The following is a 17,613-nucleotide window of genomic DNA, read 5'->3' as shown; positions in this document are numbered from 1 at the left end:
TCCAGGTCTCAAGAGGGGGATTGTGGGAGCAATCGCACGCCCCTTGGATCCGTCACTGTCTTGGTCCCCTCTAAAACTTTCGACAAACCGGACACCCTGCCTCCCCAAAGCGAGAAACCCCCACCCAGACTGAGTCCAACTAAGTCCCAAAGAAATCTGACTCGGTGAGGTAAAAATTTAAAAAAATGTTGACATTTTCTATCTCAGTTGGAGAGTTGTGCCAATGACTATGGGGCAGCGAGATTGTCAGTCTCTCGCTGGAATCAGATACAAGAATACGTCGGATAGAGTTGTCGGATAGAGTTAAATCCCTCAAACCACTTCACGTTAAAAATAATTAAAACACGTGAGCAATGTTTAATTTCAGCCGGAACATTGAGGAACATTGCTCCAGGACTGATTTTGGAACAACATGTCTCTCTCCCCTTATGTTGCCCTCACTATACAGCGCCGCGGAAGTGCGCGTACGCGTTGGCGTGCAACACGCGTGCGCAAATAGCGCTTAATAAGTCACCAAGTGTCCTTAAGTAAAGTATCTATGCACGTCGAACTTCTTTCGCAACGTACGTAGCCAACCGTGCTAATCGGAGGTGCGGGGGAAGGGCAACAAACTAAAACACAAAGAGCAGCTCTCGAGAAATGAGAAGGTCAATCGAGATTGAAAAGGACACCACTTGGGAAAATTCAACAAAACAGGATTATGATGGGCCATGTACCATGTATTCTAGTGGTAGTGCCTTGAATCGATAATCCCGACTCCAACCAGCCGAGGATCATATCGAGAGAGAAATGAGGCCCGGGTTGCAAGGATGGTGGACAATGTGCTGATCCTGATATAGATGTAAAAACCAAAGACCACCGATATTGCAGCTACTTAAAGTCCATGCTCATAAGGTTCAAACTGCAAGGACGCAATATCCTAAATTGTTGCGCTTCTTGGGTGCTAAAAATCTCAAACTCAAGCGCCGTGCTGTCATTGAATTTGTGATGCCAGGAAACTATGAACCAACAAATAAGGTGGATGAAGATTGATAATTTTGGAAATGTGGTAATACACCACAATTTTGATCAACGTATTCATCATCGTACGCTCGTCTTGCTGAGCCAAGCGACAGCCACTTTATCATCAGCGCGGGAGCCGAGGGCCCCCAACTCCACCGTCCGCTCAGGAGGCGCGGCACGATCCGTCGCTGGGCGCGTCCACGGAGAGGGCCGTGGTCACGTTGGCCCCCGGTGCGGGGGAGGTCGGCTGAAATTGCATTCGTCTCGTGACGCGAAACCGAGCTGCACTTGGTGGCCCATAGGGAGCGAGATGAGACGAAACAAACAAAAAACACACACACACACACACGATCGAGACTGAATCTTAAATTCGTGCTGGAATTTTTAACCCTGGTCTCTCAAGCGAAAACATTTCTCCCCACGGGGGATGTCTTTTTCTGGAGGTGTGCTGCCACAACCGTCTTCCGCGGCCATTCTCTGACGTGTGAAGCAGAGACCGCTCTTTGAGATTTGTGAATGGATCTTTAATCTCATGACGTGATACCGAGAGCACAATTGGAATGAAAGTGGGAACGCACTCCTCTAAGCCATCACTGTCGAGGCGAGGGTTGGTGAATCGCACGAATGTTGTGAAACTCCATCCCCGTGGGCTTCACTGAGGCATCACACCCTGGCACGCCAGCAGTTGGCATTACAGCAAAAATGTGGACCCCCGCCTGTTCCGTATGTACGGTACTGCATGTAATGTTTCCCTTCTTGTGTGCACGGGTTTTCTCCAGGTGCTTCGGTTTCCTCCCACATGGAAACACTAATTAATTGGCTGATAGCAACCTTAATATATAGAGGACCACAGAGCTTTGGCAATTTCCGGCAGCACCGCGTGACTGCTGCCTTCCCCGCTCGCCTGCGATTCCTCCCCGCACCTCTGAGTCGTTCTCTCTCCACGCGAGTGAGCGAATGCTGTGTGGCACGTTACACGTTAATATTATAATACCAAGAATGTTTTTTTAAAGACATTTAAGCTGGTCCTGCCCTATGAATAAACCAATCAATCTGAGCCCCCCCCCCCCACAAAACAAAAGTGTTTAAAATCTATATTGTTAGATGCATAGGGTCGACAACGTTGGTATACAATTTCAGATTTCTGGCGTTTCTCGGTCATCAATAGCAATAAACATCAGTCGCTCTGTCCTGATCGACTCTATCTCGGATAATATTTCTGAATCGAAATAGCTTCGTCCCGTTGCACTGTGCCTATAGCACAATTGGAATGTGAGTGGAGGTAAAAACAAATGAATAAGGCAGAAAACAATGAGGAGGCATTTGTGTGTGTGTGTGTGCGTGTTGAACTTACGCACCGTGCATAGTCAACCGTGCGAATCGAAGGTGCGGCACAGCTCCAGTGGCTTCCTAAAATCGGAAGGAAGAGCGTTCCAGATAGCCGCAGAAGCGCGTCTGAAAGTGCGCGGTTCGATGTCCGTCTTTGTTCGATGGCCAGCCGAAAGCCGCTGCGAGTCCGCGTGATGGTTTGTGCTCCTTGACGAGATCAGCAAGGTATCGTGGTTCATTTGTGGCAAGTACTTTGTGTGTAATCAGAGCGACCTTACAACGAATTAGTTCGGCAACCGGGAAGCCAATGCAGCTCAGCGAGCACCGGACGGACACGGCCGGATCTTGCGGTACCCGTCGCGACACGTGCCAGGGAATTTTGTTCACGTTGCAGCTTGGTAACGAGGCCTGTCCGTCTGCAGGTGTGGATCGACGCGGGGACTCAGATCTTCTTCTCCTACGCCGTTGGGTTGGGAGCCCTGGCAGCCCTGGGCAGCTACAACCGCTTCCACAATGACTGCTACAAGTGAGTTGCGCGAATGGCTCAATGGAGATTTACACACACACACAAAATCATAGACGCCTAACTGGCAGACCAATGCCCGTTTTTCAGCCCAAATTATAATGTCGCACTCATTGCACACAAAGCCCTTGCCACAAATGAACCACAAAACCTTGCTGTGCTCGTCAAGGAGCAGAAACCATCATTCGAACTCCGGTCATCCTCGCAGCAGCGGTTTTTGGCTTAGCCATCGAACAAAGACGGTGAGACGTCCACCGGCTTACACAGGCACTATATTAGATACAAATAATTATATTTGTATTGTTACAATTACTACGTCACGCAGAGCATCCGTATTATAATCACAAATGTCAGCACTCCAAGATCAACGTCAAAACAATCTCAATATAATTTCAACTTTTACTGTTGTCGTTTTTATGAACATTTCCGACTTGAGTTGTTCACCCTGAGCAAAAGGGGCCGTCCATAAATGACGTCACGCGATTTTGGACGATTTTTGACCCCCCCCCCCCGTCGTCACACGGCGTCACAAAAAGTCAGACCCCCCCTTAAATATGACGTCACAAAGCTCTGCCCCCCCCCCCCAAAAAAAATAAAACATGCTTCAAATCGCTTGAAACTATTGTCATTGTAGTGCGTATTTAATGTGGCGCTGCACTCCGATATTGTAGGAGAAAACACTTATTAAAAAGTCTAATTAAGTAGAACGTGTTGTCTATATTTATTTAAAATTGCGCATTTTGATGTGACGTCACATTTCTCAACCCCCCTCCCCCCACCTCGTCACACATCGTCACAAGTATCTGACCCCCCCCCACCCCCTAGGTGCGTGACGTCATTTATGGACGGCCCCAAACGGGTTTTCACCTCGTAAAAGAACACTCCTCGATTGTGCCACATGCAGATTAGCGTCTAGTGCACAGAGTGCAAACGGCCCAGGTTTAATCCCCTAATCTGCCCCGTCTGTCGGTATCCAACCCCTGCCGCTCACCCTGTAAGCGTCTCTAGGCGCTGGCGTTTGTCAGCTGTTCCCCGTTCGCGATGGCTCAAAGGAGCCACCCGCTCGATATTTGCAGCCGTGGTGGAGAAGCGTTGCCTGCCCTGGCACACCTGAGTAGCTCGACTGCATGGATTCTCAACCGCGGGGGTTACGCGGGACCCCTTGGGGCTACGTGGCAATGTCCCGGTCGGTAGCGTTAGGTGACTTATAAACGTGTGAAATTATATCGGACATGAGAGTCACTGGTGAATAATCATGTTTGAACCTGCCAATATAAAATTACTACGTAAAAATGTAAATCCATGTGGTAACCTAGGACGATATAAAACACTTTTCTAAACTCATTGATCGTAAACAATGTGGTTTCCAAGAGTACCCAGTGAGCGCCAACAAATTATGTCACGTGCGCAGAGCGTCCGTTGATTATTCGCTCGCAGTTAACTGGCTCGTTGGGATACCTCCCAAAATGGACAACTTGTTCAAATATCGACGTTCATTATTCATACATTTATGTCTCTGAATCAAGTTGGGCCAGGCAAGCCAGGGGGTCCGCGGTTGAAACTAAAATTCAACAAGGCCGGTACAGCAGGAGCCCAACAAGGTTCGAGAACCAATCTAGATTTGAAGCTTTCGTGACTGCAGGAATCCATACTCTTTGGTTCTTTCGGTAAAGTCACGATTGCTTGTGTTGCAATCGAAACGTCGTGATTTATTTTATTTTATACCTACGTGACTTTACCGAAACAACCAAAGAGTAAGGTCGAGAACCACTGCTCTACTGGATAGGGGCTCCCCACGGCGATTGAGCGCTCATCGAGACGCGAGACGAAGCGTCCTTCCTTCATCCCTGAACCTGCTTGCGCCCCCCCCGCCCCGCCCCCCACACCTTCGATTAGCACGGTTGGCTACGTACGGTGCGATGGAAGTTCAACATTAACTATTAACTCTTAACAAACCATTTTTATTTCACCAGGTAAGGCTCACTGAGCTATGTAGCTCTTCACCAGAAGCGCCCTGGCCACAAATGATAGCTCAACGAAGTGGCCTGTCACGTTGGAAATTTATCGCAGCCAAATACTCTAAACTCACGTTGTTGATTCTAAATGTGGAGGAAAAAAAACAACGGAGGGCCTGGAGAAAGCTCCAAATATACAGCAGCAGTCGTCAGGGTCGGGATCGAACCCACGACCTCCTGTGTACCAAGCGAGGTAGTAAACATCTCCTAGCCACTATGGCGCCCCAACATACATGCAATACAACCAGCGCTGATGAGTGTAGTGAAGTATAGTCAAACAAAACCCTCATGATCGATTGATGGCACGGGAAGATAAACAATGGCTGATGATGATGATGCTCCAAGAACCTGCCTTTGTAACACAATTAGATTAATAACTACGGCACTACGATCAGCCAGGTGGTTCAGTGATAGAGCTAGCGGCTCGCACAATCGGAATGTTGCGAGTTTAAATTCTGGTTGGGGGATTGACTCAACCCATCATCCCTCTGGAGTGAATAAAATAAGTTCTGCTTTGTGGGGACGTCAACATCGGGTTGTCGTATGTTCAATATACATGTGGATAAAATCGCCCCTGCCATAGGAACGGGGAAGTTCCACGACTGGCTCAGGGCTGTAAGCAGGAGATGAGCACCAATGCCTCAAATGCTCATTTGAGCAGGAAATCACTTCGACTCTCTTTGACGACGATCAGCCTACGTTGGCGCTCCTGGGATGATAATTACGGGTTATTTTTAGCTACCGTTCTCTGAGAGTAGTGTAGACACACACCAGGTCACGGTACTGAAATTCTATCAGCCTCATTAGGGTCAGGATGTGCTGCTAAGAAACAACTTGTGGCCAACTCGCACAGGAGGCTAGGTCAGGGCATTGAGCTGACACCGCTGAGATCTAGGGGGCTTGAATCTGGAATTCGGTCACCAGAGGCAGATCGAGACACTTTGCCAAATAAGCCAACGTCCGAGCATATAAAACAGGTGGCTGTGGGCAGTCGAGAACAGCACAGAAGAACCAATTGTTGCTCTGTACTCCCCTGACAAACACGCGCACTGACCAGCGTGGTGAGGTATGGTGAAATCAGAATACTGGAGGAATCCGATGAGCTATAAAGCTCTTTTTCACAGATGTCCAGTTGGACATGCACTCCATGGGGAGGCCCTCATCCAGCAGTGGATTGACAGAAGGGCTGAACGTGTCCATGTTACATGCGCAATTGGTGTATATTTTTTGTTTAAGGCAAAGAAGCAAACATTCTGGAAGCTCTCGACAGATAGCGGTAGTGCCAGATCAATCAATATATAAACTTTTTGCCAAACTGAGTGAGAGTCCACTGAGACAATAATCCTCTTAACAAAAAAGACCTGGTGTTTAAACACATAAAAAAACACGGTATGGAATAACTTTTAGGGAACAGTGGTGAAAAAACAACATGTCAATAAATATGTGTAAAAATGTAACAATACATTGAAGAAGGAATAAATCAGCAGTGCATACAAAACAATTCAAACACAATTAAATCAAAGCAAACAAGAGAAAGCTGCCTTTGTTTTGCGTACATAACGTGTTTATAATTATTAAATTTGCGTGTGGCCTACTAAAAATTGAGACATTAAATTTAATCTGGAGGCCACTTCGGATAAATTTAGCATCGATGCATTCGTTCCAAGAAGCCGAGGTATCAGCGATTCATATCGGTCGTTGGATCCAGCTGTCTGTCGAGATAAGTATAGGTAATCTCAACTTGGCAGCACATGACGTGCATAGTCGGGGTGGTGATTGTAGCATGAGACTGGCGACAGAATGTCCCAAAGGACAGAAGAAGCCCAATCGGACAACAACTGTGGAAACGAAGCAATGATATCAGTTCATGGTGCAAGAAGTTCCAGCTTTCTGTATCAATTTTTTGTTGTTTATCCACAGTAGCTCAGCACAGGCGCTAAGCAGCGATTCGTAACAGCACCAGCAACGAATAACACGATTAAAGTTGCGGCAGATGACGGTTAATCTCTCCTTGAATTCAGAAAGGCTGTAAGAACGTGTTTTTGGTAAATCAATTCTCTTTAAAGTGTATTTATAACAGTTGCTGAGCACCGGCACAAAGCCCCCAAATGCCAGGCAGCCAGCAACAACCAGCACAGTCTCGTCCTATCAGACAGTCTCGTCCATTCACCTGATGAAGGCCGCTTGTGTTGTGGCCGAAACGTCGTGAGAATATTATTGTGTTATTTTATTTTATCAATTTATTATTTTATTCTCATTCTACGTGACTTTACCGAAAGAACCAAAGAAGATGAACCCTGAGAAATTGCACGTGTGCTATGGGGAAACACTCTGCCCCATACAGACGGAACAGCTGGAGTGCACATTTTTTTTGCTGTTCCGCCTTCTCGTGGCAATCCGGGGGGGGTCATGACCCCTCCTCGATGCCCCCACGGGAATGGAATTTTTACCGATATCTGTGGGGCGATCCACCAACCAGCCGCTCGCTGCTGCCTCCACAGTGCTGGACTGCAGGCATCCACGAGCATCGGCGGTGTAGCCAACCGCCGCCCGGCGAGCGATGGCGGTGACGGATGCGACGATGGCACACGAGCGCTCGCGCTGTCGCCCTGCTGCTGTTTGTGTGGCCTCCCTCTCGCGCAGAGACGTGTACATCCTGGCGGTGGTGAACAGCGGCACGAGTTTTTTCGCCGGCTTCGTCGTCTTCTCCATCCTGGGCTTCATGGCCGCCGAGCAAGGGGTCGACATATCCAAGGTGGCGGAATCAGGTGAGGGACACCACGGAGGGGTTCGGGGTTCGGGGTGGGGGGGGGGGCCGCGTGGGTAAAGAATGGCACGCCACGTCTAGCGGCCCTTGGACGTCACACGCGCGTAGTTGTGGTGCGACGTCGCAATATCCGACTGTCAAATATCCTCCGGGACAGATCGACTGGCCCCCCCCCCACCACCACGCCTGATGGTGTAGCGGTCACTTTTCCACCGATGTTCACGTATCCGAACTGTTCACACATCTGTCCATAGCTCGGTTCCCAGCGAGCCCCACGTGGAATACTTTACTGTATGTAACTACCCGTATGTATGTGTGTATGTTGAACCTTCTTTCGCACCGTACGTAGCCAACCGTGCTAATCGGAGGCGCTGGTTTAACAGTGCAGGATTAAGGCCTCCCTACCCCACCTCACGGCCCTGCGATGACACAATCCATCTCACCCCTGCGCACCGACCGATCTCACCGCGCCCCGTCCTCGTGGTAGTCATCCCTCTGGGGTTCGTTTTCTCCTTGGACTGCCATTCCGTCACAGTCGTTATCAGAAATGCCATCATCAATTCCAGCGATGTGTCCCACACAAGCCCACCCACTTCTATTTATTAAATGAATAGAAGTTCGCGTTTGTAACCTATTCCTTGCGATTCCCTTCTCCTTGACTCATCTCTCGATGCATCCTTGCGCACTTTTCAAACGTCGTTTCATTTTCCCTTTCGTTGCCGACGTTCCTGATCCACGTGTATTGTCTGCTGTTGATTGAATGTTTTCTTCTTTCCGTGCCACTGCTGTGCTGCTTTTCATATTCAAGTGCTGTTTTCCCAAATCACTTCGTACTTTCTGTCAGTCACCCCTGAGTGTCTTATTTGCATCCCAATCAGCTTTAATTGTGATAAACGATGATACGACTATAATAATAATTTGTTTGTCATAGAGACCCGTTGACCCTGGGGCGTATCAGAGCGCTTCACATTCGGGAAGCGACTGACGTCACATTCCATCTCACATGTTTGAAAGGGCACTTCCCCGAGGTAGCTATCCCCGTGGGCACAAATTGACTCTGGCATTAACCCAAAAACCTTCATTATGAATGGCATTAGTCTGCCAGGAGCAGGCGATGATTCTGAAATGCAATCCCGACTGAGTGATTTGTGAGTAATTTCTTTTTAACTTGGCAAAATGTGGACCATGGTGCTGCACGCAATGACCTACTCATTTTGTTCAACGTCGGGGGATCTTGAACGTCCACTGGGAAGCAGGCAGATGGGACAAAGTACTTTATGGTTAATACACCCGCAGTAATACCCGGGCGCCCTGCAGGATTCAAATCACACATCGAGTCAAAATCGAAGGGTGCCTCCGCAGTTGTCCATTCCTCACTCGAATACGAACGCACGAGTCTATTCACAGGTCAGGCCATAGTGTTCTAAGTAAATGGAGATGAAACGCAATAGGTTACTGGTTGCTCTGCTGTGATTATTATGGGTGTTCTAGTCATTTTAGAAGGGTACATTGGGTCTCGGTGCTTCTTCCACTGGCCTTTCTGTTTGTACACTGAGGATATATTAATTGTTCGCGTTGAACTGCCGCTAACCTCAATGTTTGCTTTCTGTACGGACACCAGGTCCTGGGCTGGCTTTCATTGCATACCCCAAGGCCGTGTCCCTGATGCCTGTCGCTCCAGTGTGGGCTGCCCTGTTTTTCTTCATGTTGCTCTTGCTTGGACTTGACAGTCAGGTGAGTGGGTTGGGGCGCCACAGTGGCTAGGAGATGTTAATTGCCTCGCCTGGCATGCAGGAGGTCGTGGGATCGATCCCGACACTGACACCTGTTGTATATTTAGCGTTTGCATTGTCTCTCTCCCCCATGGTCGCGTGGATTTATCTCTGGGTCCTCTGGTATTTCCCTGCACGTTTAGATTCAACATGCGCTCAGAGGATTTGGTTGTTATAAATTTCCACGTGATAAGCCGCTTCGTTGAGCTATCAATTGTGGCCAGGTCGCTTCTAAAAAAGCGCTATATCGCTCAGTGGGCCTTACCTGGTTAAATCAAAATGGTTTAGTTTAGTTCTATCTTGTTTGTCAATAATGATACATAGATGCCGTTTATGTATTCGGTAAAGCCTCACTGAGTCTCAAGACTCCATGTGAGATTTTTACTTTACAGAACCTGATGGAATTTTTTAAAATCGCCAGGCGTAGACTCACTCAGCACCGTCAGAACAATTAATACAATGAAGCGTTGGAAATTATGTCTGTGTGTGTAAAAGCACCGATAGCTATGATGGGTTGCCTGTCAAGGAAGAGGAACACCCAAGTTTAGTGGAGAAGCAGGGAGCGTGCCCATAACCTTCGGCGCATTTTTTAATCCTTTTAATAGGCACTGAATGTTTAGTCAGTCCTTTTTTTAAATGACCGCGCTGGATTTACAGCTTGCATCACCGACAATAACAACCTCCCGTTCAGCACTCAGTGGCGGTGACATCACCACACCCTCCCGGACGTGCCCGCCTGCAGTATTGCTGCGGTTATTTATCCATCCTTAACGTAATATCGTCAAAGGTGCTGTCCTAAAATAACCCGCTCACTGCACTGCTGGCGGATAGGGCCTCCACTTCGAGGGAACTCTTAGAGAGCCCCTCCTAGAAGGGTATTTTGGCCTACTCTTCCACGGTATGTACTGCACGTGCGTTGAACTTCTTTCGCGCTGCACGTGGCCAACCATGCTAATCGGAGGTGCGGTGGGGGAAGGACAAATTAAGCACCAGCTCGTGACGATGCATCACCACCAACAGCCAATACAACCAGCCAGGTGGCTCAGCAGTTAATCGGAAGGTTGCGATTTCAAATGCTGGTTGGGCGTTGACTCTGCCCATCATGCCTTCGGGGGGGGGGGGGTCGATAAAATAATTCCAATTTGTGGGAAAGTTAACGGTGATTTTTTTTCTTCCTATGGGTAGACTCGCCCCCTGACATATGAATGTGCAAATTCCACCAACTGGCTCAGGGCTGTAAATGGGAGATAAGCACCGCCTCGATGCTCATTCGAGCAGCAAAATCACGTTGACGACGATCCTCACTTGACTTTGACCGCGATGCTAACTGCCGTGTCTCGTGTGTGGCTGTTGTGTTTGCAGTTTGTGGGAGTGGAGGGCTTCGTGACGGGAATTTCGGACCTGTTCCCAGCCCGGCTAAGTAATGGCTACTGCCGAGAGATATTTGTGGCCATCTACAGCATGATCTCCTTCCTTTTCGCCTTTTCCATGATCACCGATGTAAGGCTTACGCTGTCAGGTGACACTACTTGGCTCAGCTAGTATTGTCGGCTGTTCAGCCAGACAAAGACAAAGGTCCAGCGTATAGCCTTACCAGACTGTAGGGGCAAGTGCTGTTAGCGAGCGTCTATGAAGGCCGGAACGGCACACGAGGGGGTGGGTGGTCAGCACCACGCCTGACCGCCTTTGTCTCCCCAGTGGTGATGTTTACTCATCGCATCAGGTACTCCTTTGAGGCCGAGTCGACCTAGGGGAGGCCCAGGACCGGTTCAGATAATGGTCACTGGTGTTGGCCGTGAGCGGGAATCGAACTCGGGTTGCCAGGTTCGTAGTGCAGCGTAGCGCCAACCGCTAACACCACCGCCAGTACTCACCAAGTCACAGCCATCCGGTGCCATTTACGGGGATTACCAAAAGCGGACACGAAAGATAAAAAATTAAAGATCGCGTGAAAACCTTTCTCAAGAGTAGGCATCCATGTACCCGTACAGCCCATTTGTCAATCCACTGCTGGACGAGTGAAGACATCCCTCCCCATGCCGTGCAGAGAGTGTACTATTTCACCATACTTCACCACGCTGGTGATTGCAGGTTGGTAAAGGTGAGGGCAGTCCAGAACAACAATTGATTCTGCTGTACTGCCCTCTTAACTGCCCACAATACCCGTTTTATGTGCTTGGTGGTTGCCCATCTAAGCAATATCCAACCTCAGTCTTGCTTAGTTTCTGAGGTCTGATGGTGGTGGGTACATTATGGGTGATTTGGCCTTAAGTTGTACTATAACCAAAATCCAAATAAATTAAATTCCCTAATTTAAACAAATTATTTTAACTGTTCTCGCTATTACACATCATTGGTGCTCACCTGGTGAAATACAACACTTTGTTGTTCGGCTTTGTCCAAACTCTGTTACGGTGTAATAGAGAAACATTTTGTATTACGAATTCTGCTTTACAAATTAGTTTGCTGCTAAATTGACCTCATATATCTTCAGTGTGAAGGATAAAGGGTAGTCTTTTGTGGCTAACAGGGCAAACCCAATCTCACACACAAGTGAATTCGCAACTTATCCTTGATTACATCCCCCCCACCACTCCCCGCACATTATGTTAAATAATCAGTAGTCCTCTACACGTACATATTAACCTTATGGCGATACCCCAGGGTACCATAGTACCCCGGGTTCTCGCATAATGTCCGTGATGCAGTCATTTTGAGACTGTTGATGGTCGGCGATGCGGCAATCGACTCACCTCGACGAGCAAGTACACGATGCACTCTTCAAAGTTGAATTTTTCGATAACGGGTTTTTTTTTCATGCTAATGTTTGGCGTTTCGACATCGCGGAGTGTGGCACTGATTTCGGATTGATTGGTTATCCCGGTCGCGGAGTTAAGTAACACCCCTGGGAAAAAAATAGTGTTCCAGAAATAACGCTGAGGCAGTGTGTCTTGCGAATGACTGAGGCTAGGGGCTGTTTGTGCGCTGGGAGAGGCATCTCGCGGTAATCATTTGAAACTCCCTGGCCCGCCCTTTCAAGTGGTAAGAGTTTCATTCACGGGCGGTTCGTGGTTGCAGAGATATAGCGAATTCCAAATCGGGCCCATTTTTTTGAAACACCCTATATTTAATTGCCTCGACCATTTTGTATTATTTGCCGGTTGTGTGCACGTGCGCGAGGTCATGGGCCTTACACAAGCAAATATAAGCACTGGGGGTTAAGAACAAAGTTGGCTGGGCATCGTGCCGGCAACACCGCCAGCTAGCCTGCCGTACGGACCTCAATCCGAACTCGAGGAGGTACACCAGCACCCCCAGCTGTTTGGAGCGCTCATAGCAAGTGTGAGTGCACAAGCGACCACGTTTCTACGTTTGTCAGAATATTTATTTTATACTAAGCTCTTTTTCACAGATGTCCGTTTCTGAGAGGCTGAAAGTTAAAACTTTAAAACTAAAAACTTGTAAACGGTGCACAGTTTTCGCTCAGATTAAGCGATAAGGCAGCCAGAACCGACACGAACGCTTTTCCCAAAAGCTCTTTGGCCAACTAAGTAGGGATATAATAATAAGGGGTTTTCCCCTTTTTGCTGGCTACAAAACTGAAACCTTTTTTTTAACAAGGATTCATGTCTGCATTAACCACAATACTTGCAGTCAAAATTCAAACAAAAAAACACACTGATAATATATGCATAATATTATTGGTTCTTTCGGTAAAGTCACGTGAGAATTGTATTGTTTTAGATTTTTATTGTTGTATTGTTTCCCTTCTACGTGACTTTACCGAAAGAACCAAGAATATGAATCCCTGCAGTCACGAAAGCTTTAAATCAAAATAAATGCATTGTCCCTGAAACTGATTGGTCCACACCAGAGACAGCTTTCTTTAGAGCCTGGTCTAAATTGGTGCTAGACCAGATGACGCCACAAGGCGTTCAAGCTCAAAGACAATGCACTAAGTAGGGATGTTTGGCGAACAACTCCATTCGTGAGTGACTTCACTCTTTCTGCGCTCACAGCGAGTGACCCCCGTTCCTTCAGAACCCCCCCCCCCGCCACTCAATTAACCCCGCTTACTCTACCAACCCCGCCCACCACTCAGGCAGCCCCGCCCACTACCCAGGTAGCCCCGCCCATCATTTAGGTAGCTCCGCCCACTACTAAAGTAGCTCCGCCCACCACTCAAGGGAGCTCCGTCCGTAATTCCGCCCACTACCAAAGTAGCTCCGCCCACTACCCAGGTAACTCCTCCCAATACCTATATAGCCCCACCCACTACTCAGATATCTCCGCCCTTCGCCAAAATCATGAGTTGAGCTTGATTGAGGCCAGAAAATGTTTTGTTGAACCAAAATCTTCAACTTCACAAAAGTTTTTAGGGTGGACACCAAGACTGTCCCAGTCAACCGAGGAACCTCAACTGCTCCACAGCCAGGATTTACTTTCTCACTCGATATTATCCGGAACACCGCTCACTGGGTTGACTTGGAGTAAGTAGCATCGGCGTAAGGCACTACCACTAGAGTACAAGGTGCGCCTCTCCACAACAATCCATTATTATTGTAACCTATATTCCCACAATCCTGTGAACAGGTTTAGAACAAATGAAGGTTGTGTCAAAGTAATTCCCGGAACAGCATTGTGGGTCATTCCGGCTGAGATTAAGCACTGGCTGCAGATCATCGCCACCTTCACCAGGACCCTCCCCGTGTGTGCGGCAGGGAGGGATGTACGTGTTTCAGCTGTTCGACTACTACTCGGCCAGTGGGATGACCCTGCTGTGGCAGGCTGGCTGGGAGTGCATTGTGGTGGCATGGGTCTATGGTAAGCACTCGCGACGCCGCTGTCCAGCAGGCAAACCCCGTTTGGTACACCGCAGTCGATCGTGTGCAGGGTACGACTACGTGGAAGGGGTGGCCAAATTAACCAATGGAGGGGCTCTCTATAGAATTCCCCATAGTGGAGATCCTTCCACCGGTAGTCACGTTAGCGAGCTATTTATGGGCTGCATCTTTAGGGGCCGTCCATAAATGACGTCACGCGATTTTGTACGATTTTTGCCCCCCCCCCTTCGTCACACGGCGTCACAAAAAGTCAGACCCCCCCCCCTCAAATATGAAGTCACAAAGCTCTGCACCCCCCCCCCCCAAAAAATATATAAAACATGCTTCAAATCGCTTTAAACTATTGTCATTGTAGTGCATATTTAATGTGGAGCTGCACTCTGATGTTGTAGGAGAAAACATTTATTAAAAAGTCTATTTAATTAAGTAGAACGTGTTGTCTATATTTAATTAAAGTTGCGCATTTTGATGTGACGTCACGTTTCTCAAATCCCCCCCTCCTCGTCACACATCGTCACAAATGTCTGACCCCCCCCCGCCCCCTAGGTGCGTGACGTCATTTATGGACGGCCCCTTACCTATGTCTTGCATTCAGATAGAATAGAGAACATTGCCTCCTTGGAACTTCGAGAAGGCAGAGAGAGAGAGTGTGGTGGCTCGTCACGATTGGTGGGCAGTGCCAGGCCCCAATCGTGGGGAGGGGAAAAATCCCTAAAAAAACCTTCACAATACTTAACCTCATAATAATTCATAATAACGGTGTTTTGGGTTAGATCAAGTAAATATAAATGTATCGTTAACCCACCACCACCCCGTCACGTAAACTAAACGTTCCAATTGGTTACTACTTCAGCACACCGGTGTGTTGGAGAGTAAACCCACATCTTGATTTGAAGCTTTCGTGACTGCATGAATCCATACTCTTTGGTTGTTTCGGTAAAGTGACGTAGGACGCTTGTGTTGCGCCCGAAACGTCGTGATTTATTTTATTTTATACCTACGTGACTTTACCGACGGAACCAAAGAGTATATAAACCCACATCATTTGCAATTTGAGTACAACGTTTCGCTGGTGATTACAACCTGCTTCAGGAGGCGATTTGCAAATAATTGTGAAGAAGTCTTCCCGTTTCTGGTCTTAAATAGAGTAAGATGATGTCATCACTGTGTTGCCTATCAGGTGCGAAGATTAGAAGGGGGTTAATACTTACTTGCTTACAATGTAGCTTATAAACCAGGGGTCCCCAACCCCCGGGCCACGGACCGGACCGGTACCGGTCCGGTCCGTGGCCTGGTACCGGTCCGGTCCGTGGCCTGTTAGGAACCGGGCCGCACAGCAGGAGATGAGAGCGGTGAGTCCGCACATGGAACCCGCCAATTATTTTATTATTTACCACTTCAGTCCGCGCCTCTTTCCCGCACTGCGCGCTTGTCACAGTCACAGTGTTGGTAAGCCCACAAGCTGATCGCTAGTAGCCACAATGAGTAAGCCCACAGGCTAACCCCTAGTAGCCACAATGAGTAAGCCCACAAGCTAACCCCTAGTAGCCACAATGAGTAAGCCCACAAGCTAACCCCTAGTAGCCACAATGAGTAAGCCCACAAGCTAACCCCTAGTAGCCACAATGAGTAAGCCACACAGGCTGACCCCTAGTAGCCACAATGAGTAAGCCCACAGGCTGACCCCTAGTAGCCACAATGAGTAAGCCCACAGGCTGACCCCTAGTAGCCACAATGAGTAAGCCCACAAGCTAACCCCTAGTAGCCACAATGAGTAAGCCCACAAGCTAACCCCTAGTAGCCACAATGAGTAAAAAACAAACGTCGCTGGAGAGCTTCTTTGAAAAGGGGGAAAGACCCAATGATGAACCCCCCCCCCTCCCGGTCCGTGAAAAAATTGTCTTCCACGAAACCGGTCCCTGGTGCCAAAAAGGTTGGGGATCACTGTAAATATAAACTGCACATACCCCCTCCCTCTGCTTGCTCCACTTCCCCCCTCCCTCCCTCGGGTTTCCATATCATCATCATCAGCCATCCGTGGGAGACGCAGGTCCGTTGCACCAATCGGCGTCCACGTTTCAACGCATTGTGGAACGCCTCCTCCCTGTCCCGCTGAGCGATATATTTTACCCACCGGCGGCCACTGCAGCTGCTGTCCCCTGGATGTTGTTTGTCGCCACCTTTGCGCTGTGAACAACGATCGCGCGTGGCTCAGCGGTAGAGCAGGAGGCCACGCAATGGGAAGCTTTTACGAGTTCAGATCCTTGGAGAACGGTTGTGATGCCCATTGCACTGACCCCATTATGCGTGTACGTATTTTGAACTTTGTTTGCACCGTGCGTGGCCAACCGTGCCTATCGGAGGTGCGGGGGAAAGGACAACGAACTAAACACAAAGAGGAGTTGTAAATAAATGTAAATAAATAAACAATGGCTGCCTAATATCGGGAGGAAGAGCGTTCCAGACGGCCACGGAGGCGCATCTGAAAGCGCCGTGCGATGCAAGTGACCAACCTTGTTCCCTCTGGGGTCGATTAAAAAGACTGCCTGCTTGTGGAGAAGTCAACCGCGGTTTGTCGTAAAGAGAGACTCAGAAAATAAGAATAGGTTTTATCCTTTCTGCCAATAAACCAGCAGGTGTTAAGATGTTCAAACGCCAAATATAAACCTTTTGCAAAGAATCAAGTCTGCATTAACCACACACAGTACTTGTGGTGAACATGCAAACGAACATGCAACAAACGTGCTTTGTTTGCATGTTCCGTGTGGTTAGTTTATATATGCTCATTTGTGCAGGAAGTTAATTCTACGTTTATCGATAATGACTATCTGTCTGTTCCTCTGTCCTCACTTCACCGCCACGCACCCTGACACTGCTTGCCCGGGTGTCGTTGTCCAGGCAGTGACCGCTTCATGAATGACATCGCCCGAATGATCGGGTACCACCCGGTGCCTTGGATGAAGTGGTGTTGGTGTTTTTTGACGCCCTGCATCTGTGTGGTGAGCACCGCACGCACACGGCAGGGCAACACGCGCTCAGCTGTCGTCCACACAGGTACACCGAAGGAAAGTTAGATCTTAAGTCTTGCTTCGATGCCGCTCAGCGGGTGTCAGGACTTTTCCCGTAAAGATTCAGCATGGGACGCTGAAACGCAAAAGCTTCACACTGCACTTGCAAACCAGAGTAACGATTGTCACTGATAAAAGTTGCGGTCTTGTTAATGGTGACTGACAAGTGACTGACCAAGTCACCAATGTGTTGACTCCCTCGCCTGGTATACAGGAGGTCGTCATGGGTTCACACTCGACCGTGATGCCTGTATATTTGGAGTTTGCATGTCTCTCCCTCTGGCCGCGTGTAT

General features: G+C 48.5%; 1 protein-coding gene across 2 annotated transcripts in view; it reads left to right on the top strand.

Moving 5' to 3' along the window:
- Positions 1–17,613, top strand: part of LOC116952664 (sodium- and chloride-dependent creatine transporter 1-like) — a 59,147-nt gene that overhangs the window by 30,772 nt on the left and 10,762 nt on the right. For both annotated transcript variants that reach the window (XM_032972229.2, XM_032972228.2), the window contains 6 exons: positions 2,754–2,857; positions 7,513–7,637; positions 9,258–9,370; positions 10,771–10,908; positions 14,130–14,232; positions 17,151–17,251. In XM_032972229.2, coding sequence (XP_032828120.1) covers positions 2,754–2,857; positions 7,513–7,637; positions 9,258–9,370; positions 10,771–10,908; positions 14,130–14,232; positions 17,151–17,251 — 684 coding nt within the window. The remainder of the gene's footprint in view (positions 1–2,753; positions 2,858–7,512; positions 7,638–9,257; positions 9,371–10,770; positions 10,909–14,129; positions 14,233–17,150; positions 17,252–17,613) is intronic.

This window comes from Petromyzon marinus, chromosome 48 (assembly GCF_048934315.1).
Source record: "Petromyzon marinus isolate PM22_M1 ecotype Great Lakes invasive population chromosome 48, UKy_Petmar_22M1.pri1.0, whole genome shotgun sequence".
Taxonomy (NCBI): Eukaryota; Metazoa; Chordata; class Hyperoartia; order Petromyzontiformes; family Petromyzontidae; genus Petromyzon; species Petromyzon marinus.
This window is presented reverse-complemented; position numbering and strand designations above follow the sequence as displayed.